This window comes from Rhopalosiphum padi, chromosome 3 (genome assembly GCF_020882245.1).
Source record: "Rhopalosiphum padi isolate XX-2018 chromosome 3, ASM2088224v1, whole genome shotgun sequence".
NCBI lineage: Eukaryota > Metazoa > Arthropoda > Insecta > Hemiptera > Aphididae > Rhopalosiphum > Rhopalosiphum padi.
In genome coordinates, this window is record NC_083599.1 from 33,440,172 (window position 1) to 33,467,894 (window position 27,723).

At 29.4% G+C, this 27,723-nt stretch overlaps 3 protein-coding genes across 3 annotated transcripts; 1 reads left to right on the plus strand and 2 right to left on the minus strand.

Annotated features, from left to right (window-relative positions):
- The first annotated feature begins 283 nt into the window (after positions 1–283).
- Positions 284–27,321, plus strand: LOC132926335 (uncharacterized). The gene is made up of 3 exons (XM_060990683.1): positions 284–395; positions 24,273–25,405; positions 26,503–27,321. Exons 2-3 carry the CDS (start codon positions 24,737–24,739, stop codon positions 26,956–26,958), a joined length of 1,125 nt encoding a protein of 374 aa, XP_060846666.1. The 5' UTR covers positions 284–395; positions 24,273–24,736; the 3' UTR covers positions 26,959–27,321.
- On the minus strand, positions 7,287–9,499 carry LOC132924992 (insulin-degrading enzyme-like). The gene is made up of 6 exons (XM_060989427.1): positions 9,464–9,499; positions 8,772–8,882; positions 8,576–8,696; positions 8,415–8,506; positions 8,173–8,284; positions 7,287–7,459 (listed from the first exon to the last, which is right to left on the minus strand). The coding sequence occupies exons 1-6, from the start codon at positions 9,497–9,499 to the stop codon at positions 7,287–7,289; spliced, it is 645 nt and encodes a 214-aa protein (XP_060845410.1).
- LOC132924427 (insulin-degrading enzyme-like) lies at positions 9,638–10,766 on the minus strand. Its single transcript, XM_060988739.1, has 5 exons — positions 10,638–10,766; positions 10,464–10,567; positions 10,036–10,138; positions 9,840–9,935; positions 9,638–9,751 (listed from the first exon to the last, which is right to left on the minus strand). Exons 1-5 carry the CDS (start codon positions 10,764–10,766, stop codon positions 9,638–9,640), a joined length of 546 nt encoding a protein of 181 aa, XP_060844722.1.
- Positions 27,322–27,723: the final 402 nt, after the last annotated feature.

Here is a 27,723-nt window from a genome sequence, read left to right on the forward strand (position 1 = left end):
ACAGTAAATACACCTGTATAGTATAACATCTGTACTCGCACTGAATATTTCAGTGGTTGTATAGTAGATAGTAATTGTAATAATATATTGGCTTTAATAAATAATAAAAGTAAGTTGAAAAAAATAGCGTTCCATGCTTGATGCTTCATCAATTGGATATATGATAGTAAGTAGTAAACTAGTAAGTACTTAGTAAATCTTGGTTGATAACTGATAAATAATTCATTATCAGTATTTTCTGCGTGTAATCAATAAAATAAATTATTTCTAATCACCATCTATAGCCGAACACTTCAAAAAAAAACTTTTCAAGAAGAGTAAAATTTTCAATTTTTAATTAATATTTCAATTGAAAAATTTTAAGTGAAATATTTCAAATTCATAACCCTACGTTAGTAAGTACGTAAGTACGTAAGTACATTTTTTCTTGATAATATTTTGTTTGTGACATTCATCATGTTCTACATGAATATTATTATTGCCTTTCCCTCTAAAAAATTATATGTTATAATAAATTAATAATACTACAAATTATTGTAATTAAAATATAAAATTTGTTATACTAATTTTTTATAAAAATAATAAAAAATGTATAATATTTTGAATTTTTTCTAATTTAAGAGAATATTAAACATGAATCCGTTGAGTAGAACTTATTTAATTTAGATTTATACAATTACACCAATGATCAATAATGCAGTACAATCCAAAAGTCCAATATAAAATCATGCATTTTTGTTTTACTCTTTGTGATAGATTTAGCACGTCTTGATCGAAAATGTGAAGTGAATCACCGCTCGTACAGAGCACAGCAGTATAACAGTAAATTATTGACTTGAATTATCAGACCTGCAGTACCTATTTATATTTTATAACAATTAACAACTATTAATATAATCAATTAAATTCAGGAGATAATTTATAAACTACACTTAACGATGCCATACTAAAATCTAAAACATCAATCCTGATTATAAACCAGTTTTGTCCAAAACAATGTTTGAAACCCATCAAAAATCAGTTAAAAACCGAAATGTTAATACGCAGATGATACAAAATCCAATAAAAGTATTAATTTATTTTCTATATAATATTCACAACACCAGCACAGACCCTTTTTTCCTTTGCATTTATTGTTCTCACCACAGATTCAGTAGTATCTTAGTGTAAGGACTAATCACCAACTACACCACTTTAAATAAAGATAAAATGTTTTATTGAAACAAATAGACAACCAACCGTACACAAATATGAAATAATACGTTTATCGTCAGGAGAGCCTATTAGGTCTTAGGTAACCTATACATCTATTGTTGTTTAATTTCACACTAAAGTGATGATTAAATGATTTACATGTTTCATCAAATCGATATACTCCACTTAGTATCAAATTTAATTTTCCTTTATTGGCTCTATTATAATTAATACAGTAATTGACAATATTGTGTGTTTTAAATCATTAATTACTAATTTCCATGAGTTATAGGTAGTATTTAAATTAAACTAAATAGTTATTTAAATCCCGTTCAACTATTCACTAATAATTTTTTTCTTTCCATACAAGTAGGTCATAAACCTGATGATTTATTTTATTTTTTATTACTATTTAACTATAAGATTAATTACTTTATGCCTACGTTTTTATTAATGAGTATTATGTACCAAATAGTATCTCTTTTTTATTTTTATCGTTATTAATTAATTTTGTTTTACATTGATCTTTAAATAAAGTATTATATTAGATTCTGAACGGAGTGATGAATGTATTGATTTTACATTTACAATGATGTGTGTTTTTTTTTTTTTTGTGTCTGTCATCACTTTTTGGAGTAGTAATAATGCTTCGATTTTTGACTTCAGCCCCTCTTTGAAAAGGAAAAGTAATTATAAAAAAAAAATTCCAGCGTCAAAATAGAAAACATTTTATGAGTGTATGAAATTTTATTTTTTACGAAATCGCGTTTAATAACGATATATTACAATTTAATTATAAGTAATAATAATATAATATATCCAACTAATTATCATTGACTGACAAATCATCTCCGTTCAGAATCGTTTTTCGTATACAATGATAGTATGATACCCGTCATTGCATTCAAATTTAACACATCCACACGACCTACTCTCCATCTCTACTATACAGCAGAGCGATACCCACTTGCCCACTTTTTTTATTTTGTTTTTAAACATTTCGAAAAGTTTTCCAATGTTATTAATTTATTATAATATTATTTATGAAGTTTATAATTATAATAATATGTTAAAATATTAATAAATTATTATTCAGTAGTGTATAATAATGAATACCTACTATTAAATATTAATAAATAAATCTGACTTTTAAAAACATGTTTTTCGATAGTTGTAGATAATCTTTTTCAGTACTCCGCAAACAACTTTACAAGTTTTAGTATTTTGGAAAATCGACCGAAAAAACTAAACCCTTCAATGTTGATCCTACTTTTTGTATAAAACCTTTAATGATCTAAATAGATACGTCTTTAGTTTATTTCTTTCCGCACATATTTGTTTAACTAGATTAGTTTGGTGATAAATTGTGCTTATAAAATGTAAATTAAAAAAAAAATAAGTGGAGTGAAACTTTTTTGGCGTTTTTTTAGACCGTCAGGCCGAGTGACATTTTTTTAGGGTCGAGATTATTTTGATCTTTGAGTGATGTGACTGCATTAAGCTATAAATATTTCAAGTCAATAAATCGAGATGTAAATTTCAAAGATTGAAAAATTAATGGCAATTTCGTAGTCACATCGTTGTGAGTACTTAGTTGTAGTCATTTCTAATAATAAACCAATAGTACTTAACTATTACTATGTTATTATATTAATATTATTCTAATTTATTATCATTTCAATTAAAAGTATTCTGTTCATTATTTTACGTTTCTCAATAACGTATCAAGTCCATTTTTTAACGTAATACGTTTATTACCTATTTGTAGTGTCGTGTACGTCATGTAATGGCTTGACGTATAGTATTGAATAGGCATCTCGGTTTCCGATTCCCAAACCGTCAAACAAGCAGTATCGATGTTCGATCCTTTTGTCCAAAACTGATCACAGAATAGAATACCTGATTACCGCCGGTCTTGGACAGGGCTATGATAAGTGACCGCGCTCGGTCACCCGCGAAGTTGGCACCACTGAACGCGTCCGTCGCCCTGGTCCGGGCAACGACGCATACGCCGTCGCCAACGGTCGTTGCCGTTGTTTTACGTGTTCTGTTCCGTTCGCCTTTGCGTCTAAACCCGTGTGCTTCCACGTTAACGGCCATTTTGTCGTACGAAGTGTGCTCTCACTTGCAATATTAGTTATTATTGCTATTGCTGTACAAGCATATTATAATCTGATCCGATTTACTGTAACATTCATCACCCGATCGAAGACGTAATAATTACGTTCGTGTGTCGATACGACATTTACGTCGCGTGTGCGTAATGCCGGTGTTCTCCGTCACCCACGTGTTCCAGCCAGATTTAGTTCAGAATACTCAGCAGTTCCGCCGTCATTCACCAGCACTTCCGCTAAGCCACATGCAGTTCCGCCCAAGTCCGGGTGCATTCGCTTAGAGCGGTGTTCCCCGCCCCTTATTTCGTTTTACACGCTCGTAGATACGTAGCGTTATATACATATTTATATGTAAAATAATATATAACTCGTGTTATTTATATTTTGGTTATATTCATTTCTACAAATAAGTATTCCCTATTACTACTCACAAGGCTCCGGAGGACCGTGTGCCCGACGACAACCTTGTTAAACGGCTCGTTGGTACAAACAATCGATACCTGCGTTAAGCGCGCTTACTCGACAATCCTTTAGTGACCACGATAACGAGTACTGCACAAAGAATAATTTAATAAGACCTCGCAGGGTGTATACGTTATAACTCTGAGGCTGCTTTACTCTCAGAACAACTGACCACGATAACGAGTACTACTAGTATTAGTATTATAGTGTCTTGCTATTTTTACTCGTGTTTCCTCGCCACAAACGCTTTTGTATATATGTTACGCCGAATTTATGAAATTTCCGATTTCATGGAATTAGCAACGTTGTCGCCGAATACGTGAAATCGGCAACTCAAAGTGCATAATACTGCCGATTGCGTGAAATCGGCAAGACCTTTCTTAAAAAAATTATAAAACATAATTTAATTTAAATAAATTTATAAAACGCTGGAAATATGATAAAATCAAATTGTAATAATAAATATTATATGTATATAAAAAATAAAAAAAAGGCAAGACTTCTTAAAAAATATATAAACATAATTTAAATAAAATATGTGTAAAACACCGGAAATATAATAAAATAAATACATTTTAATGTGTAAAAAAAGTGAATAAAAAAAATTGTATTTTATTTAAACATTTTGACAAGTATAGCCTGGGTTTTGAAAGTCGACAAGATCGACTTGACCGCGTTCATTTAAAGAGGAAGATAAAATAGGCCGCACAACAACACCTCGCGTACATTTTTTTTTTTGATTTTTCCGCACACCTTTCACAATTAGCAATGTAAGCTTTTACAGCAGCCATTGTAATATTAGAATAGTATTCCATTATTTTCTTGTGTGTTTTTGTTTCACCTTTATGTCCACTGGCCACATGCATATCACGAATAATACTAGTGCAATTTTCAACTACTGCCATAATGCGTTGATCGCGCTTTCGTCGAACTCGTCGAACGCCAGCTACCTCGATTAGTTCAAATTTTTCACGGACATGATAATACCGTCTATCTTTATTTATATAATTGTCATCAGTTAAAATTTTAACAGCTTCTGCATCTCTTTCTGCTGCCCATTTAGAGTCCATAGTTATAATAGTTGTTAAAAAATAATTAAAATATTAGGTAATCTCGCAACGTAAGCGCACTTATAAAACCGTTCAACGTTCGTACTTCACACACTATTAGCACCAGATGAATCAAAGACTGAACGTGTAGGTAATCTTTGTAGTCACTACATTATGTTATCAAAGCAATAAAAAGACCTCAATAACCAAGATAAAATGGTTGTACGTATCATAGCGTCTAATAGGTAATTACGGTGTGGTAATGCCGATCAGCACGCGTGCAATTATTGTTTATTTATAATCCACTATTTGCAATCATGCCATAATAATATGTTACCGAATTCATGCAATCGGCAGAAAAAAGTCTGCCTAATTCACGAATTCGGCAATTAAAATTTGCCAATTTCGTTAATTTGGTAGCCAAATTGCCGATTTCACGTATTCGGCGACAACGTTGCTAATTCCATGAAATCAGCAATTTCATAAATTCGGCGTAACATATACGTACCTCGATATGAGGAAAACTATAAATAATTTTTAATCGAAACAAAATAAATATATAATAGCATAAAAGAAACAATAATTAAAATATATTGAAAATAAATAGTTGTAAACCATAACACACCACGTACAACTAACAAATCGCTCCGTTCTTGTTGCCGTCGAGTGTCGACAATTTCATTATTGATTTTTGTTGAATCGGTATTTATTGACTCCCGCTTCGTATAAAATAATATTTTGTTATATAATATACAACATTACAACAATAGATATCGTTTAAATAATTAATATCGTAAAATTATAGCAGTGTGTCCTGCATAATGATCACCACAATAATTATAATTTTAGTCGCTTAATAGATTATTAATTGTCTGTGGTCTGTCCGTATAATAATATAAGTAGGTACCTACGGAAATGGTAATTTCTTGACATAATAATATTGATACATTATTATAATATGTATTTAATAAGTAGTTATCGGGTAAAATTATAACAAAATAATTATCATCAAAGTACAATTTATTAGAATTAATTAACATTTTTTTAATATTAAGGTAAAAAAAAAAGTATTATACATATAGGTAGGAGGTAGGTATTAAAAACATATTATTTTACTTATAAAAAAAGGTACTTTTGAGGGCAACTGGTTCACATCCTTTCAATGGTATTAAAATCTCGCCCAATAAAATTATACAACATTAAAATAACATAAATATTTGTTAGGTAATAGAGAATAATTTTCATAATAAAGACCTTTAGGTAAATCATAATACTGTCGTTATGACTGAAATTTGTACAAAAGCCAGTCGAAAATTAAAATATTTACTTTTGTATTCTTGGTTCAATAGGTATAAATGACGTTTGAGCCGGGAACAAACGATGACTTGTCTTGAATTTGTTTATGTCGTCAATTTTATGGATCTGGATTGGAAAAAATAACGTTTTATAATGGGAAAATTAATATTATGTATTAAGCAATATTACAACACGTACGTCACTGGTTATGAGTGAACTGTTGTCCGACGTTGACGAATCGCTGCAATGATTATATTCTTCAGGTTTTTGGTTCATCGAAGACCTGATGTAAATAGTTAAGTTACATCTTTTCGGTGCGGCCCGTTTAACTTTTTGCTATAATCAAATTGACATATATTAGTCTCGCACTGCAGCGCAGCTATATACAATATACACAAAATTTTAAATTATAACGTAGAGCGCCTTACATGATAAAATTCTTTTACGTCATCTTTGGTAATGGATTTTAACATTTGGTTTTCGATTATTGCTCGTTTAAAATTATAGTGGTTGTTGACAATCTCCGACCAATAGATTTCAGCTTGTTCCGTCAAACTTTTTGGCTTCTCTAACTGTTTTGTGGACAAAGATTCTTTATGTTTGAGAAATTCTTCATCCGTGATGTTCTCCAACAACGTCTGTATCGCGGAAACATTCCAATGTTAGATATTTATTAGAAAATTAATGTACTAGTATGTGAAGGTACAACCAATCTGGTCAACTTACTTTAATAGTGCTTATATAATGTTCAATTCTCGTGTGAACGAATATCGGACTATAATCCGATTGAACAATTATACTCGTATATAGTATTCCTTTGGGAATGTGATCTAAGGACGCTACCACATATCCAAGTTGTTCCTAGAAATTATTATTGGAAATATTTTTTTCATTATTTGTTATTGTTTTTATGTATAATTTTGTAATTATTCGACCACTAACAATTGCAATGTAATCACTTGTAAGTTACACGGAATTCGCATAAATATTATATTAAATATTAAAACATTAAAATTTTTATTATTCATTAAAATTACTAATACCTATAAAACCCCTTAAAAACCGAGTGTAACACCTAAAGAAGTTTTTAGATTTTTATTGTACCCATTAATTAAATATATGTATACTGCTTATATTTATTTTAATACATACGTCATCATATTATTATAAATCAAACCGCCTTTACCTGTGTACGCAAAACGTTAAAGCACGACTCTTCGATGATTTCATTAAACAGGCTAACTACCATGTTATCCTTCGTATTCTGAATACCGCATTGTAGATTAAAAACAACAGCCGAGTTGTTATGAAATGCAGTTGTTTTTTCGTACACCAAGTTCTCACCTGGAATATTATCGTAAAAAACCAGAATAATTGGAATGAATTAACCAAAGAGATCTAATCTAATATCTCAGTTTATATCTATATAGTATATTAACTATGAAATGTGTTCTTAATAACATAAATTTATTATTAATGTACCAACAGTTCTGAAGAATTCTACATTTCTGAACTACATTAATTGTATAAAAAAAATTCAAAAAAAATAATGTTTCACCGAATTAAAATAATAAATATGAATCTGCACTTATAGCAAACATTTGAAATTTCTTCTTGAAGTATTTTATTTTTAAAGTTTAAAATTTAAAAAAAAATGTTCTGGATAACCTGGTATACAGTATACACACTATATATGAGTTTATAGGGCGATTACATACATGAGTTCACAAACGTGTTTAAATATTTTTGGGTATGAAATAGACTAATAAACAATAGTTTACGTCGATCATTTTATAATATTTATTATTTATCATAGTATTGAACACTCAAAAGTTATAAATTATAATATTAAACAACCTATACAATAAAAAAATTACGAAACATTCAGAGATTAACGATAAAAATAAACGATTATTATAAAATATGTTAAAAACGAATTTGGTAAAGAATAAATATTAACATTAATCAATAGTAGTAATAGTACCTACATATTTCATAATACTAGAGAATGCATACCATCACAATAAATTATGATTTGATTAAAAGCTGTTACTTACCATCGTTAATTTCGACTTCTCTTATTCTGATCATTTCTTGTAGCGATACTGGGCGAAAATTTCTATTGCTCAAAAATGGCTTCTCCAATTCGCGGACAAGGTTTTGTGCCATCTAAAAAAAATAAAATCAAATATGCTAATAAACAAACTAACGAATTAAATTACCATTATAGTATACCTAATATAAGTTATGTGTAGTCTATTTGTAAATCATAGTACAAATTATAATAATATGTACTTACGGATTTATCTATGTTACCATACATTAATGATTCCATGTGCAAATGTGACCAAAACTTATTCATGACGTCTCGATAGCTGTCCACGTCAATGTCTAGGGTAATTAGTTTTTATAAATTATTCAACAACTCAAATTTATAAAACAATGTTGGTATGTATTTACCTTGAATTGAATTTATAATTTCACTAGGACTCCATGCGATGTCTGTTAAAATCATCTCTGTATACTGCATTGCCCTGTAATACGGCTGTACCTTCTCGATATTATTCTGATCTCGAATTTTCTATAAATCAACAATTTGTATAAGTTATTTGAAACGCACGTTATTTCGTTATATAAATATAATTAATTAATTTACTTCTTTTTTATTAAGTTCAAGTCGTCTTGGATGAATCCTGAACGTCAATAGTGCTTCAATAGTTTTTTTCAATAATCCATGTATCTTGTGATCGAAACCGTTAAGTATAATCTAAATATTAATTATTTGAAAATTATAAGATTTATACATGTTTACTATAATACTATAACATTACACTGAATCCGTCACGTTCTGTTTCAGCTGTTATTTCAACTTGAGATCTAGTTCTATTAAATGTATTTTTGGAAAAATCTTCATTAAATAATTTCACAAAAATTTCCATAATACATAAATTGAATGGATCAACCGCAACGATAGGACTGTAAGAAAAATTTAATAATTGATCAATAAGTTAAAATAATTTAAAGAAAAGCCTAGAGTAATAAACATCAAAACGTATAAGTAAAATACCAATAATTGAAAGAATAAATAAATGTCCCGGATTTTTTTTTTATGAGTGGGTGTATCCAAAAACACATTTTACATATTTTAGAGAAACTATTTAATATTTTTTAATGTTAATGATTTGAAAAAAGTGTTTATTTTTAAAAGGTTTAGGATTTTTATCAAAGTTTGAAAATATCTATTAATACATTGTACATTGTAATTTCGTATATTATATATTATTAAATTTACCATGAAAAAACACGTTATAATTTTTAAAAATATTCAAACTTTTAAAACTTTCTAACGATAGGATGAAAGCTATTAAGTGGTGCGCCCGGCATCGGTATCGTCTTAAATCTAAAACTAATAGTTTTTAAAAATAAATTTTATAATTTTGTTGAATAAGAAATATACCAGGAAGTAAGAATATATGATTGACAATTTATTATTATTTATATTATTTTAAATATTAAGGCGTTTTACCTGAAAAATTTAACTGAAACATATGCTTTGGGTAATCTGAATTCAGTATCTTTTTTTAGCCAGCATCTCAGAATCGCAGAATCATAAAATATTTGTGGGATTTCGGGTTCCTTCATTATGGAAAAAAAATATAATAATAATGAAAAAAAATATAAGTTAATAATACATTGCATAATATTATAGATAATGGTTCGTTACGTTATTTTCAATTGGCAATAGGTTAAATTTATGAGCAATGTATTTGTTCTTTAATGGCATTTTAAAATCGTTGCAAATATCATCTTCGAGCCAAAACTAAAAAAATAAAAGATTATTAATATTAGGTATATGTAAATTTTAAGTACCTTAAAGTTACGTTACTAAAAGTACAATAATCATTTGTTGTAAAATTTACATTAATTGTTTCCACTGGAATTTTAGATAGTGTAAACGGTGTCCCGTAATATTTGTCCTCTGCATTAGTCTGGTCTTGAAATGTTTTGGAAATAACAGTGACTCTGAAATAGTATTACATTAATGCAATTATTAAAATCAATCAGAAAAATTGTGTATATATTTTTGAAATGAATTCGAATTTTGAGCGATTACGTCTCGGTGGTTGTGAATTAACTCGTTTTTCTCATATCTATATAATCTATAAACCTAATGATAATATAATTTTCATGTTGGTTTTAAATAAAAAAAATATATTTATTTCTGCTATTAAAATAGATATAACGACTGTTTGATTGTCTAGTGTTACATGAAATAAATAGTTTTAATTTGTGAGTACCATCCTTGTAGGTATACCTCGTACCTATAAATTATAATTCTTATTCATACCTCATATTGTCTGGTCTAAAATAAGATAAAAGCTCTGTTATTAATTCTGGTTTCCATTCTTCAATTAAATATCCAGCTGTCAAAACATCTTTCAATGTATATTGCTGAACACGAGGAAAAAAATAATTTGATAATATTATAGAGACATTAAATTGAATTAAAACCATGACTCACTATCATCCGAGAAGTAAGATTCATTACATAATATAATGGTGATTCTTCGTCTTTATACTGAAATTCTATTGCATTAACATTTTTGATTTCTTCGTGGATCCATTCTTGAGGACCTTGACGTCTTAACATATTCAAATACTACAGCGCATATAAAGTATGGAAAATATGTAGGTATTTTAATTAATATTTAAATTTTGTTGTCGATTTAATTCAATTTATTACAGATCACATTACCTGTAATATTACTTTGATTATGTCATCGATATAATTCAATCCTATTTCTGTCAAATCTACGCGAATTTCATACTGTTCAATTCCTCTAGCTTCAAATATTTTTGAAGCTAAAAATCCAGAAGACCATCCTTTCAAAACTAAAATAGCTGCAAGACCCGATAGACCGTTATGATTTAATATCACGTTCAAATATTCAACAGGCTGATATTATCAATAAAAAAAAAAAACACACATATGTTATTGAATAAAATCAAGGATGTTTTTATAGGTAAAAAAAATATATTTACTATGCTCTTGTAGTATGGTAGCTGATCTTCAATAAGAAAGTGAACGCATAGTCTCCTGATATCTTTTAATGGAACTACAATAGTCTTGGTTGCTAACTGTTCTTCTTTATAAATTGGATCAACCCATATTGGCATAGATACATCTTTTCTTTCTATATGTATAAATAATGATGAAACCATATCTTCCAAAATGTCTAAATCCTCTACAAAAATATTTTTTCAAAAATTAAAAACATGATGATAAAAAAATTAATTTAATTTATAATAACTATTATACCTTTTCCGAGTACAGCTAAATACATTAAATTTGAAGAGTACCATTTCGAAAAAAATTCCAGTAACTTGACACGAATATTATTCTTGTTTGTAATATCCCGCAATGTTTCCTTTGTACCTATACATACACGTATGTTTTATTAGTTCATACTTAGATAGATATACGTAATATACCAACAATATTTAATTAATTGGTATTTTCAATTTGAAAAAAATTAATCAATTATCACATGTTATTATACTTAATTTTAACTTATGTGGTAATTTTATTAATAGCAATTAAAATTAAAATATAAGATAAATAATAAAAGTAATAAAAATATGTCTCGATTATAGTAAATAATATGTAAATTAAATACGTATATTCTACGTAACTATTTGTGTTTTTTTAGATGTATGAATTATTATAATTTAATTTGAAACCATTGAAACATTTAGAACCATTGGAATATTATACTTTAAAAATAAAAATTCCGTATTAATAAAAAAATGTAAGTGAAATAAATTTGGAGAAAAGTTAAAAAATAGAAATTTTGGGGCTGTTCACCCCGACGTTTTTGTGGATTCAAATCGTTATACCGCTTTGGTGTGATATCGGATCTCTCTCATTAATATTTTATATTAAAGCTAGCTAAATTATCCACCTACTCATTACAACTGAGTTACATTTTTATCATTTTCCTATTTAACAAAAATTCTTGAAGTTAAGAATTCAGACTTTTTTCATTTCAATTACCATACTTACTACTTAATTAAAAATCAAGAAAGTAAAATGATGTTTTTTTTTTTAAACAATAATATATTATAGGTTAGGTATTAATTTTATAGTGTTAAGTATCTGATTTTTTTCTCATCAGAGTTTACATGAACTCAATTTTAACTGTATGTTATCTGGCTGTATTTAATATGAAAAAAGGTACTTATATTGAAGTTCACATGCACTCGGTTTTAGAATATTATTAATATGAAAATAAATTTGGGTCAGAAATATTTATTGTGATTAGCGTTTGTCATTACATAAATATTTACTAATAAGGTAATTATTTTTAATGAATTAGGTACCTGTTCCGAACGTTTTAAAGGGATGGGTTGGGTCAGCCAAACTTCTTCTTAGTTGATTTAAACGCCAATCGTCATCATATTTATTATGTACGTGTTCAGCATTAATACAATTAATTTCACTCTCAATCGAACTTAAAGCGAACAATGGTTCGAAGAAAAGTCGGGAAAATCTAAACACAAATTTAAATATGTATATAAATGCATGGTTATTGTAGTCTTAATAATATAATAGTGCCACAGCATGAAAATCTATTTATCAACCTGTCCAATAGTGGTGCAAGTGAATCTGTCTTAGAGGAACAATAATAGTTCATCTCATCGGATTTTGTGCACCCATCATAGAATCCGCCATTTTGTCTTATGAATTGCGAAAATGCATTCTCTTCTGGATATTTTTTAGTTCCCATGAAGAGCATGTGCTCGCAGAAATGTGCTAAACCTGGAAGTTCGTTCGGGTCGTCTAGACAACCTAAATTATATGGAAAATAATAATTTGGTATTATTATAATATGAATTTTATAAAATAATAATTAGGGCTCGGAAGTTGATGACCTAAAGAACCTTAAAAAATGACCTAAAAAATATGAATAAATGACCTAAAAATGATGGAAAATGACTGCAAAAAATGACTCAACAATTGTCAAATTATGAAATAAAATGACTTAATTAACTAAAAAATGCAAAAAAATTACTTATTTTATATTTTTAAGAAAAAAACCTTTTATTTAACATCTTGTTAAAAATTGTTATTTAAATATAAACCATACATAACAAAATATAAAAATGATCCTAATTAAAAAACCTAATCAAATTTATTACATTGAACAATAAGTACATGTTTGATATTTTCCATAGTAAATGACCTGCGATTGTCTGAAAGTAAATTCTTATATTTTGAGAAACTTCTTTCTACGTCTACTGATGTAATTGGTGCAAATTGAAAATGAGCAATATCGGAATTATTGAGGTCGTCTGAAAAGTTTTGGTTCGACACGTTTTCACCATTCAAAATTTTTGAAATTGTTGTCATTATTTTAAAGCCCGTATTTTTATCCAAAACGGATTTTAATTTTTTTTTTATATCTTGTCCTACTCTATTTTCTGCTTGTTGAATTTTATTTTCTACATCTTGTACAATTTTTATCGAGTGATAAAGACTAAGCTCAAATGTTTCTAACTGAGTTATAGAATCACTTAATGTTCCAAAATTAGAGTAAATGTATATCAAGTCACTTTCCAAATTACAATCGTCCATGAGATCTTGAGCTTTCTCAATCGATGTAGCGTCTTCTCTATTTAAACCAAGTATTATTTCCTTTAAAGTTTCGAAGTGTTCACAATAATAATTTGCGGCACTTAGCCACGTCCCCCATCTAGTTAATACAGGCTGTGGTGGTAAAGAAATATTCGGTGCCTTTTCTCGAAAAAATTGAATACGAGCAGGACACTTTAAAAAAATTTTTTTTTACGTTGGATATTAATTGATCATTTTTAGGAAAACATTTACGAACTTCTTCAGCAACCCTGTGTAGTCCGTGAGCTAAACAGGTGACATGTTCCATTTTGGAGTACATTATTGTTATGCCTTTACCAGCCTTTACCATATATGGCGCTGCATCGCTCAAAAACAGCAAAATATTGTCGTATTTAATCCCTTGAGGCCACAAAATATGAAGTGCTTTATCCAATAATTTAGCAATGCTGGTATGATTAGCTTTTTCTAGTGCTTCTGTGTCAAGTAAAAATATTTTTCCTGGGCATCCAATTTCTAACGTTCCGATAATTACATTCGCGATGTACCGGCCTTCCACATCTGTGGTTTCGTCAATAGAAATCCACAGTTTTTGATTTTCACAATACTTTTTTATATTATTCATTGTTTCTTCGTAACATTGGGCAACATACGATTTTCTCAATGTCGATTCGACGGGAATACTCTTGCTTGTATATTTTTCCAAAAAGTTACGAAAACAGTCGTTGGATAATTTATTCAACGGAATATTAGCCGATAAAAGGGCTTGACACAAATCATAATTAAATGTACATTTTCTGGATGGTTATGTCAGTAAACTTTGATTTTTTGATTTTTCAGTTTGTAAATTTTTGCGCTCAATACCATGAAAATGCTTTTGACGTGACACGTGTTGTTCCACAGTGAACTTTTTATCTGCGGCAACCTTAACGTCACATATCTTACAAAAAATTATATATCCATCAGTTGAAAAAATATCACTTCCGAATTCAGACACAAACGCACGTAAACGAGCACTAGTCGAAATTTTATTTTTAGGCATTTTTTAATAGAAAAGTTCTTAAGACAGGACAACGGTCAACACGCTACACGAGACGGTCGAATACTAAATTATATTATATTATACAAAATATAGTGGCTACAATACGTGTTAGCTGTTATTGAAAAATAATCATTTTATTGTTTACAATAATACACTTTAAATATAAATATACTATAGTAGTATAGTCTATAAAGTATAATCTATAAATATACCTTATTTCAAATATTGCGAGATATACAGCTCCAACACGACCAGTAATTTTAATGTAGGTACCTAGTTATTTTCGTAACACTAACAACAATAAGGTATATTTAAAAGTTAAAATAAGATATTAGGTATATTTTATTTTTATGACATTTACACATTTAATGAAAAAAATTAATCATTAAATGTATATGTAAAAGAAATTTTTCTATATTTTAGAAAAATGACGTATTTGTCGAAAAAAAATGATTTAAAATGTAAGGCCGTGATAAAATGATATCAATGAGAAATAAAGGCAAAAAATGCAAAAAAATGCAAAATAAAAATTTTAGATTATTTTAGTAGACCATCTAAATCGGATTTTTAGCTTGATAGATTAATGACTACATCAATTTAAAAAAATGCAAAATGCATCAACTTCCGAGCCCTAATAAAGTCCTAAAAATAAATAAGTTTCGCCTATCGCTGGACGTAATTATGCGCGACGGCAATACCTCCTAATCGTTTCCCGTTGTTTATATTCTCTTTGTTTATATTATATTCTGTATGTAAAATTATTGGTCGGCTTTTGCCGTATGCTTATTATCATATGTTTTTTCGTATCAAATATTATTATTATTATTATTATTCTGCGGCCAACGTCCTTTTTTAAATTATTATATGCAGTCGCTCTCATAGCACCCCCCTTTTTTGATTCGTAAAAATCATGTAAACAGATCTCATCGTTACACATATTATATTATTAGTCCAAATTTTCGTTGTGTCTCGTCGTCATTGCGACGTGACCACTTGTTCTATTTTATATAAATATTGTCTATTACACGACATCAAATAAAACGACAACGTCTGCAACAGTTGAGTGAGTTCTTATTTTTTTCATTATTATTTTGGTCACAAATGTGTGACTGAGAGCCGTGCATTCGCTGCTCATCAACTCACTCAACCGTACTTGATCACCCTGAGACACTGTCGATTTTGGGTCTGAACACGGGGAAGCTCACGATACCCGGTTGCTATTCACTCCTAGTCCATGGTCGCTGTTCTGTTCCACGTAAGTCCACTAACACACATTATGGGTTGTGTGAGAGGCCGCCTCGGTCGTCCAGTCGTGCCAGTCACCAACAAGCTGATCGCCTTAGTCATTAATTTAATATTTAGAATTAACCTTAATACAGCCCCATCTATTATATCTGTACACTGTGGTCATTGCACCAGACCGGATCGACCACAGGGCCTCCGTCCCCATAAATAATCTGTATCATCTTGTTTTCCTCATATACCTTATAACCTCTCCCGGTCTTCTTTCGTCGTCGTGGATTGCCTACTCAGCAAATATGAGGCGTGCATGACAGGTTGTCTACCCACCAAGTTGTAAGTGTAGTTTTTCGTTTCTCGGACTTACCGAGTGGTCCTTTGGCTGTCCCGTGCGTGATCGGTACAGAACAGTAATAGTAATAATATTATAAATCAAAGATCAGAATCCTATTTAAAAGGTATACACATACCATCATACCATTATACATTTATACGTCCCGTTACTCTTTTATAATATATCACTATTTTTAGCTATATTATTTAAAATAACTTACCAACTGCGACAGACAATGATGCGGCTGATATGTTGGTGTTAGGATCGTTGATCAACAAAATGGTAAGGTCATTATTTAACTTGAGGCCACGGTAGTTTCGCTGATCGCTCGGCGACTTTGTTATGTTATCAAAACGATGTTTGACCGGTCCAGACATGACGATAAAGATCTTTTAGTGCTGAAAAAAATTAATCGCAATTGTACTATAAACAGTATAGGAGGTACTCGTAACGCGCAATCGTCAAACGGTACACTGAACACATACAGTATGTATACCTACTATTGTTAAATATTTTAATAACACTATTTCTGTTCATAAACGTTAGACGTTTATTGACATTATAAGCTCAATGGTTTACTCATCACAATATTATACTTGAGGGCAAGGTAATGACTAGCACACACTTCTCGCGGACAATCCCACATCGCACCAGACATACATTCGCCGGACGTGACGACATAACTAACTGGACCACTGTTCACTACTCACTGTACCCCACTGGTCTATCATTAGTGCGGTTCAGTACCGCAATCCTAAGCCTCGCATTCAACAAAATAATACTTTAATGTAACACTGTATACGTTTATATAGTGTTGCGACTACGGATGAATCGGCCCTGGTACAAAACACGTTTTTTGGGTAACACTTTCGAGAAGGAATTTAACCTTCGGGCCGTACCTTTTGTTCGTCGCGTCGAGGGAATATTTTATACATCCTTCACGCGAAAGCTAACACACACCGCGTACGTACGTGTGCGCGCACGAAAAAATTCCTGCGGCTGCCTCGCACCCTCGCGCTGTTGTACACATTCTCCCTTTTAACCTTCAACTGCAAACCACCATAAAACTCGTTATTGTGTAGAGGTCTGTGCGACCTATATAGTTATGACAATATAATATGCAGGGTGTTTGATCGGTTTGGAAATGGTCATTGGACTAATATCGGGACCGATAAATGATAATGTCATCATGTCATAATTAATGAGGTCATTAAATAGTTTACATCATAAACCTACAGCAGTGATATCTTTTATTGTTCAGCGTATTGTAACATGCATGCAGTAAATATTATTAATTGATCGAGATTTTCCTAACTTATTGAACACCCGGTGAATTCGTTTCAAGGTCGGTTATGATACGCAAAAGGCAAAATTACACAGCTAACTTTACACTTCATTATATTCGAGTTAACACACAGAACCAAATCACGTTTTATTTATTTATTATAAAGAGAGTTATCCGTGTTAAATAATTCAAAGTGTTAAAATATTTATATCGTCGTGTACATACTCTTCAATGTTATTTAAACCACGTAAAGAATATTTATCTTTTCATATTACAGCCTTCAATCCTTTCATATATATAGTAAAATAAATATTTTTTCGTTTTAATAATGTTGATAATATCACAGAGTTATAATACACTTCGATTTATAATATTTACACATATATAAATATAAATATAACAGTATGTACTCACCTAAATGTGTGACGTTTGTACAAGTCTTGCGAACGGCAGATCGACAGCAATGGACTTCTGTTAAGCATTAGCGTTGACAAATCAATAAATTGTTGTCCTCCGTTACAGTATTAGCAGCAACACGTCGGTAGTTGGCCGCCACGCATGCGCAAACCCCCAAAAATTCCTGGGTGACCTCGAGAAAGCTCGCGCGAATCCGCCATTTTTACGGCTTAAAATTATCGATCACAAGTGAAAGGGACTTTTATTTTTTTAACAAAATATTTTATTCGAATAAAACATATGCCTCTTCTGTTGAAAATATTTTACGCTAAAATAATCACTAAATTATTTAATGCTAGTCTCTGGCACAATTAATTTGGACGTTTTTCTTAATCTAATAAATTAAAAATCTTTTTGGTTTTAAACATTTATTTATATAATAATAAAACTTGACATAATATTATGTGAACTACTAAATTATTTTACTCGTCCATCTATAGTTTGTGGGTATTTGATCCCGGCCGTGTCTTCGACCAAAATGTATCTATACCATACCAACTGTACAGAATTATCTATTAATCGAATTACATTTCTAAAAACGTATTTGTATTCTTCAACTCTCAACTTTTTTTTAACTTGAAAATGACTATACCGCTTTTTAATCGAACTTGTAAACCCACGTATTTTTAAAATTTTGGATATTTAGAATTTTAAATTGTTATTACTAATTATTAATATTAATGCCTCAATGGACAATACCAATAATTATATCAAATACGAATACCTATTAAATACCTAATATCATTTGACAAAATTAAATCTGAAAAATTGATGAAAAATTCCATGTAATGCAAGTAAAATTTTCTCTTAGAATATTAATATTTGACTTTTTTTAATTAATCTGAAACCAAGTCCCTGCTAATATATAATATTAATTTTGTGTTTGGTATTATGCAATATTTTTGTTTAACACGGTAAACCGTTAACGTAGTATTTGTACGATTGAACATTTGAACTAATAAATGTGTACATCTGTATGCCGATCGTTAATATGATGATGTGTTTTCGCTTTCCGCAGCAGCCATGACTTTAATCTTAGTTACATCTGCTAGCGGTGGGTAGTGGGTGTTTTGTGGGGATGGTTTGGTTGAGGGGTCGTATTCCGGGACGACATTGTATCCCGGCGAGATTCGTCACTCATCGCCTCTCCGCGCCGCGTACACCTACTCACCATCATCCAATAAGGGTGGAATCTGGGCGGCTGCAGCACAAGGCAACAGGCACCAACTGCGCGGGCGCCGCGTCGTCAGCAGGGGTTCACAAACAGCCGATAACTGTCATACAACAGCCACTAAAGAGAATGTCCACACATTTTGTTTTAGTCTTACAAGTGTACAACAGTTTAAGTTTGCGTTCAGCCGAATCAATTGTGTATTGTTAGTTTAAATATTACAGTAAACAATAAATTTACTTCACGTTTTCAATCATATGTATAGGTAAGAACTAAGAATATTATCCGTGTTCTCTTATCGTGTTATATATTTTAGTCTTTAAGTTAGAAATAAGTAGAGACGTATTAATAGGCTAAAATCCATTAACATTTCAGGAGGGGCATTTTCCAATATAAATTTATTTATTTCAGTAAATTAATTAAAATAAATTAAAAATATTTGTATATTATGTTGTATGCAAATATGATAATAATTTATAGTTTAAGTTTTTTCTTTATAATATTATGATAAGTGGAAATTAAATATACAGAATTGCTAGACTATTCATGCGATCGTTAGTCATCCTCTATCTTAAAAATGATTTAATTATCTTTAATATAAACAAAAATATCTCTCATCCAAACAATTGGACGTCGAGCGGAAAAAAAATTAAGTAAGCAATTAATACAATATAAATTTAGTATATTATAAATCATCGATAGTTATTTATTATCTCATGTCACTTACCGAAATAGTATAAGAACCATAAATCGCTATTGTATGGTCGTATGGTACAACCAGCGAGTGACAACAGGAAGTACTACATTTTCCTGGAAACCTGTATTTTCCTAGCTGTGTGAACTGCTTTCACAGTGCAAGATTGATATTGTGAATTTTTGCATTAGCTAAAATACTAATGTAAATGCAGTACAATATAAGCTAAGAAATAACAATATTGTATATCTACTTACTCTATACTATATAGTAAATATTTATGCAACCAATCGACTAATGCAGATAATAGTAATTACTAATTATAATTTATAAATGCGCATATTATTGTATATTGAATAGGTAGATAATATATTTTAAATTCCAAAGATGATATTAAATTATAATACTAAATAATTTTAACAATAATAATAATTATTAGTACGTTTTAGGTACTTTAGTAACATAGTTCTACCGAAATACGACAATAATAAAAAACGATTACCTATTAGATAATTTAGCTGGTATTATATGTCAGGTATATTATTATAATATTAAATTTGAACCAGATACCTACTATAATAGATAATAAGGAAATGTTAAGTAACAACCCAAACAGTAGGTACATTACGACAACACAAAGTGTATAGACATAACTGCTAATTTACATTAATCATTGTATCATGTTATCGGATATTATGTCTTCTGTTAAAAATCAAAATAATAAAAAATTATTCAGTCAAGTCGCAATAACTCGAACGTCAACAACTCAAAAAATTTAAAAACTCGAATTTTTTTTTTATTCCCCTAAAAATATAAAGTATAATATACAAATTAATAAAACTTTGTATTAGATATTTCGAATAATAAATAATATCTCGAATCGAATTTTTATCTCCCTTCGGGTTATTGTGACTCGACTGTACTACTTTACGATATCTTAAATTAAACAATGCGTAATAGGTATGTTTAAAATGTCAAAACGTGAATAATAAATAAAAAAAAAAGGTGGACAACTGTGTAATGGATGTGTTAAATTTGAATTCAATGCTATACAATATATAATACATATCAATGACTCATTGAACATAGCACACGAAAAACGATTCTGAGCAGAAACGGTCAATCATACCTACTGTATCACTAAGAATATTTTATCTTATGTTTTTTGATATTGCTATTGAGTAAAGTAATTTTTCTTACTACAGTCGAATCGCGACAACTCGAAATTGAAGGATGATAACAATTCACTTCGAGATATGTATTATTCGAGATATCTTACTCGTTAATATTAATTTATATATAATTTATTTATATTTCTAAGGAAATGAAAAAAAAAATCGAATTATAGAGGTTCTAGTTATCGCAACTTAGTATTATAGTAAGTTGAATAATTTTTTTCCGAAAACATTGCATTTGAAAATACTATTGTGTATAAAATACATATAATAATATACGTAAAGTTGTATAGTTCATACAAATAATATTTTTTAACTAAAACAAAATGATAATATTCAACTTCTACAGTGTTAAAATTTCCAAATTGAATTTTCCAGTACTTTTCTAATAACAGGAAAAACATATAAAAAATTACCGTTTTTACTTAATTTTTTATATGTTAAACCAGTTTTTAGCAAAATTAATTTCCTCATTTTGTTATGATTCAAATAAAAATAATCATAGAAACTTGGAATTTTCACAAGTGTTTATATTAATATTTTCTACAGTGATATATTATTCAAAATAGACTCTTTTTGAGCTATATTTATATATATTCGAAATTTAAAATATTTTTTTCTATAAAAGCCGATAAAAAATATATCACTGGTTAAATAAGCTTGAAAATTTAATACGACGTTCGTAATAAGTTGTCCATTTACAAAAAAAAATCAAATGTTTTATCCACAATATTTTTTATAAGCGTTTAAAGTTAAAATGTTGACAAAATTCGTCTAAATAAATTATTTTGTATTTTTTTTTTTTTTTATATTCTTAAATTTTATTTTTTATATTATCTAAGATTTTATGCAAGATTCCTTATTATTATTTTTTTATCCATTACCAAAACTTAAAAGTTTACCGAAAAGTGACATTATTTTTTTATGGCCGTTTAAAATTACCATTTTTACTATAAGTATATTGGATATTCACACATATAATAACTATTCCTCCACAAACGATATTTGTTTAATAAAAATTGATATTACAATAAATTGGTATTCTTATTGTATCTAATTCAAACATCTAAGTGTATAGCTATGTTGGACGGAAGTACTGAGCGTATAAAACGAATGACCAATTACAATTTAGTGCATATTCTGTAACTTCTACTTACTTAAATTACCTCATAATCATTAAACGGACAAGGAGATGTAAGTAAATGTAGAAAAAATGACGTACTGGCTTCAGACAGGTTTAGGCTCAATTACGTGTAGCCGTGTAGGCATATTGTGTGAGAAAACAAAACTCTTAATGAAATTTGTAAACATAATAAGTATAAAAAAATAAATAATAAAATAAAATTATCAAATGGGCTAAAGTGGTAATTCGACTAGTGAGTACTAACACACTGTTAAAGTATTAAGTGTATTACATAATTTATAATTATAATGCCGGTTCAAGCCCACCAAGCTAATAAATGTTTTGAAAATAATATATCGGTTTTCATAATTTGTTTTATTTATTTCTTAAGAAGACGTTATGCTCGCATGCGTTGCAGTCTCTGTCTTACTGACGTACTTCATAGCAAATTTGCGTTAAGCAGAACACATTTTGTAAAGTTAGCTTTAATATTAGAGTAAATTTACTTATTATCAAATGTAAAGGTTAGAATATTATCTGGACTATGTCATATGCTTTAATTGATATTATCGTTTGTAAATTGTAAGTGAGTTATACGTATGTAAAATATTACAACTTTGAAATGTTCATAACTCACTTTAAAATAATAATATAAGTCTTCTTTTAAGTTTTCTTAGCTTACGTGGGTCGCGAAAAATTTAGGCCTAAAAAATGGGTCGCGAGTTCAAAAAGGTTGAAGACCACTCTAAATAATATTCTTACTTTTAAATTTTATGATATGTAAATTTATTCTAATATTAAAGCTAAAGTCACAAAATGTGTTCTGCTAAACGCCAATTTGCTATGATATACGTCAGAAAGACGGAGACAACGCATGCGAATATAACGTCCTCTTAATAAAAAATTTTTGTCGCGATACCAAGGCGTATCTTAACGATATTTGGCCCACCATAAAAAACTAATTGAAAACCCCTAATCTATATTCAAGTATAAACTATAAATGTAAAGTTTTGGGTTTCAACCTAACGGGCGGTACTCTTTTCGCCCAAAAATGACTCTTCGCTTTTCGCCCACGTCTCTTTTCGCCCAAATAGTTTAAAACTACTTTCCCTTTTCGCCCAAGAATATTATATAGCACTTTCCGACCAAATTTTTATAATGAATTTTTTTGGAACACTTACTTTAAATTATTTTTATCTAACATAATAATAAATTTGTTATATTTAAATTATTTATTTGTGTTAATTAGTTTTATAAAGCCATTTAGCATTACCCAGAAAGTACCACGAGGAGGCGGCTTCTATTACTCTCCAAAAATGTATTGTGTTTTTGTACAGTTTTTGTACATTAATATAATTTTTATATAATACAAGAGTAAGTTTTTATCAAAAGTATAAATCGTCAAAATGTTGATAGTATAATATTAAATAGAATAGTTAAATGACATTGATTTAATAAAATCATACCGATTAATTGTTCCTGCTTTATATTTTTGTATTTTTTCTTCATTTTTTCGCTGTCGATCTACAATTTTTTTATCTTTGGGACATCTTTGTAAATGTAAACTATTTAATTTAATGTAGACTTCAGTTTTATATTTATGTACAAAAACTGTACAAAATCACAATACATTTTTGGAGTGTAATAGAAGCCGCCTCCTCGTGGTACTCTCTGGGTAATGCTAAATGGCTTTATAAAACTAATTAACACAAATAAATTATTTAAATATAACAAATTTATTATTATGTTAGATATAAATAATTTAAAGTAAGTGTTTCCAAAGAGTGTATTATAAAAATTTGGTCGGTAAGTGCTACATAATATTCTTGGGCGAAAAGGGAAAGTAGTTTTAAAATATTTGGGCGAAAAGAGACTTGGGCAAAAAGCGAAGGGTCATTTTTGGGCGAACGGGGTCTTGCCCCAACCTAACATACCTAGTCATTTGTTTTTTAAATAATTAATATTGGCTATTACATCAGATTTAATACCTACTATTTTGTTGTAGATAGCTGGCTCTCAAGTCAGCGTACCTGACGGAACTACGGAAGAAAAAAATAAAAAGAGACAAATTCGGTCTTTATATTATAAATCTACTGCGTATGATTGTAGTACCTACTCTTTAATCTAATTGGTAACTATATCTATCGTGTTGCCAAAACGACGATAACAATGTCCACACACACCACAGCTACTGATACCAGCACCACGGCACAACCATAACTCTACGCCGATTCGGGACGCTTAATCGATACAACCGACGTGCATCCTCACCAACAAGTTTTCGTCGATATAAAATAATAGGTACACCACCACACAGTGTTTCGGACCAATCAAAAATCTACTAGGTTTCTGAATTCCAATACATCTTCTCTACAATATTATTATCGTTGCATCCACGTCCGCAAACTTGTATTACGACATAGTTTTATTTTTATTTTATAACGACCCGAAAGTATTTGGATTGGAGAAATGGAGTCCTCATTGTGTACCTCAATCGTCGTGGATTCCATATCTGGCGAAAGGCTGGAACCGTCACACTCCGCTATTATCACTATCAATGTCTCACCTGAACTGAACAATATAATAGTCGCGCGTGGGAGGAACGTCCAATCACATTATAATTTGAGAGAACTCAGCGGACTCTACACAGATGAAGTCTTTTCGGATCGGTTAGCCCTGCGTTTCAGAGATCAAAAGAAAAACTTGATAGTACTCTGCCAAGACAAAACTCATATCCGGAACATATTGTTTCATGTCCACGAGTTTATGGCTTTGAACAATATGACTCATATTATCAACGACGAGTTCAGGCTGGACATGGGCTCGTTCTCGTGTTTAGAGCGTTTCAATTTCGAAGCGATTAAGCACAATGTAACAAACCTAATATTAGAAAATGTCGTTGTGTGTACCTTAAAAGGACTGACCACTATGTCACACATCAAATGCATCAGCCTGTCAGGCAGCACACTGGGCAGGACACGGTTGGAAAAGGAGACATTTTGGAACTGGATGACTTTTCCTAACATCGAAGATTCGTTGACTGTTCTGTTGCTGGATTCGGTTAATTTGACAATGGTACCGTTTGAAATGCAGAACCTGTATAAACTGAAATCTTTATCTTTGGCCGATAACCATTTGGTGAGTTGAATTTACTTTAATCTCAGAGTACTGAATTGATAATTTTCAGAGTAGCTTAGAGTAATCGGTATACGTAAATCACAGTTAAACTGACCTAATTAGTATGGTGTTTATTATGTCTTTGAACATACAATAATATATTTGTAAATAAAGCACCTACTAAGTAATTAGACTCAGAAATCATATTCATTTAATCATCGTTTTATTCTAATCTCAGCTTTCGATACTTCTCTATATCTATATCATTAAAATGGCCAACGTTTATGCAAATATATTTTATTTTATTTAACAAGTTACAGTATTTATATCAATAAACAGGTAAATAGAGATAATAGAGCGACTTCACCAGTTTTTAAAATTTTAAAATCTATACAAAGGATGAAATATATAACAGCATTAATTAAGATATGACATTGTTAGATGAAGATATAGCATTAATAAATTAACTAAAAAAGGGAAATAAATGTTTTAAATTTGCCTTAATAAAGAAAGAACAGTACAATTGATAAAAAAAACTATGGAAGTACCAACCTAAAAGGCTAGAAATATAGATGAATGAAAACATTAAAGACTTTTTATTTCTTTAAACAGTGGCATATAATTGTAAATAACTTTCTCATTCAAGCTTTTAAAGTTTATAAGCGAATTATAAATGTAACAGGAAATTGGAATAAGAACACAGAGAAATAAAGAAAAAAAGGTGTTAGTGGAGCATATGGTGTTAGGTACTTCAATAATATCAATATACTTGGGAATTAAGTAAAGATATGTATTTATGTATATAGTAAGTACATAAATGTATTATATTTATTGTAATTGTCAAGTTGATGTCAATAATCACAAAATAAATTAATTACTAATTTTTAATCAAAAATCGATGTTCAGTTTTTAATATTAACCAATGGACCGGTGAAAATGTTTTAATAAAATTACATTATTAAGTTATTATTATTTAAGTATTTCTTAAAAAGTTGAGTTATATATTTTAGTGCATGTCTTATTAAGATTCTTTAAGTGAATATAAATTTAGACTTTAATATTATTACTTCTAAGTAAACTTAGAAGTATTATTTAAATTAGTATTAACTTTTTTTCAGAAATGTTTACCTCATTTTTTTGATGGTTTTCCCGAATTGACCTCTTTATTTATTAACAACAACAGTTTAACATACTTACCGGTGATGCTACAGAATACAACTTTTAAAGATATAAATATTGCGGATAATATGTTAAGATTGCCAAACTCTGAATCGTTACGTATTCAAAGACCTAAACCAGAAGAAGAAAGAAAAATTCCAGAAACATTATGTAATTTAGCACTCTTTTCCATGGTTAAAAATAAAGTGAAATTTAAAAGACAAGATGTAAATCGTTCATTATGGGACTATTTTAATAATATTAGTTCTTGTAGAGAATGTGATCGAATGATGGTAGTTACTCAACAAAATGCATTTTATGAACTGGGCTTCGTGAGAGCATATAACTATCAATGTGCAGCAAATATTATTTTATGGCAGTATTGCGAGTGTCTTCATCACTGCATAGAGGAGTGATGCAATTCTCGTACAAGCATACATGATCGTTTTAGTCTTTTGTCATGTACACAATTTTTCAGTTAAAATTATAAAATGTATTTATATTTAGTTATTAGCAGTAGTGTAATTGCGAAACGGTAGTTAACGAGGGGTTGGGGACACCTTCTAAAATTTTTGAGAGATCAACAGTATTCCATTTACTCCCCAGATGGCAGATATGCCAACAGTATAAACCTTTAAATTTACTAGAATAAATAATGCATATTATAATATGTAATATTTTTTTTCTCAAATTAAAACATAATCTACATTTATTTAATGTTTCTCTTTCTGTATAATATGCTCACGTACTGTCGACAGTATTCTATTATTTGTATTAAAAAAAAACCTAATACAATTATTTCATAAATTATGAATACAGGATTATTATGAAATTTAGGCAAGTTAATAAAAAAAGAACAAACTCAAGTTAAATTAAGTTAAGTTAAGGCAAGTTTGTTAAGTTAGAAGTATGCAAATAATAAATTTAACTCTAAAACGAATATGAAAAACATATTAACTTCACTTAGTTTACATAAAAAAAATATTGTATTCTTGCTAATTTCTTAAATTATAGTAAACATTTTTATTGTAATATAAACTGCAGCAATATATATCGTATTTACATAATTATTAAATTATTTACGTCTCAAATTCAAATAAAAATTTAACAAAACATATTAATTTTTTATTAAAAAAAAAATTAAGCTCATATAATTTAAACATTGTTAATTGTGTTGTTTT

Excerpts from the sequence above, each read along its gene's own strand:
- LOC132924992 (XM_060989427.1), bottom strand. The coding sequence starts at position 9,499 with ATGCCGGGCGCACCACTTAATAGCTTTCATCCTATC. Across the intron at positions 8,697-8,771 it reads TTGAACTTAATAAAAAAGAA|AAAATTCGAGATCAGAATAA; the intron begins GTAAATTAATTA and ends GTTGATTTATAG. Across the intron at positions 8,285-8,414 it reads ATGGTAACATAGATAAATCC|ATGGCACAAAACCTTGTCCG; the intron begins GTAAGTACATAT and ends TATTTTTTTTAG.
- LOC132924427 (XM_060988739.1), bottom strand. The coding sequence starts at position 10,766 with ATGTTAAGACGTCAAGGTCCTCAAGAATGGATCCACGAAGAAATCAAA. Across the intron at positions 10,139-10,463 it reads TTTAGACCAGACAATATGAG|AGTCACTGTTATTTCCAAAA; the intron begins GTATGAATAAGA and ends ATACTATTTCAG. Across the intron at positions 9,752-9,839 it reads TATTGCCAATTGAAAATAAC|GAACCCGAAATCCCACAAAT; the intron begins GTAACGAACCAT and ends TCCATAATGAAG.
- LOC132926335 (XM_060990683.1), top strand. The coding sequence starts at position 24,737 with ATGGAGTCCTCATTGTGTACCTCAATCGTCGTGGATTCCATATCTGGC. Across the intron at positions 25,406-26,502 it reads CTTTGGCCGATAACCATTTG|AAATGTTTACCTCATTTTTT; the intron begins GTGAGTTGAATT and ends ACTTTTTTTCAG.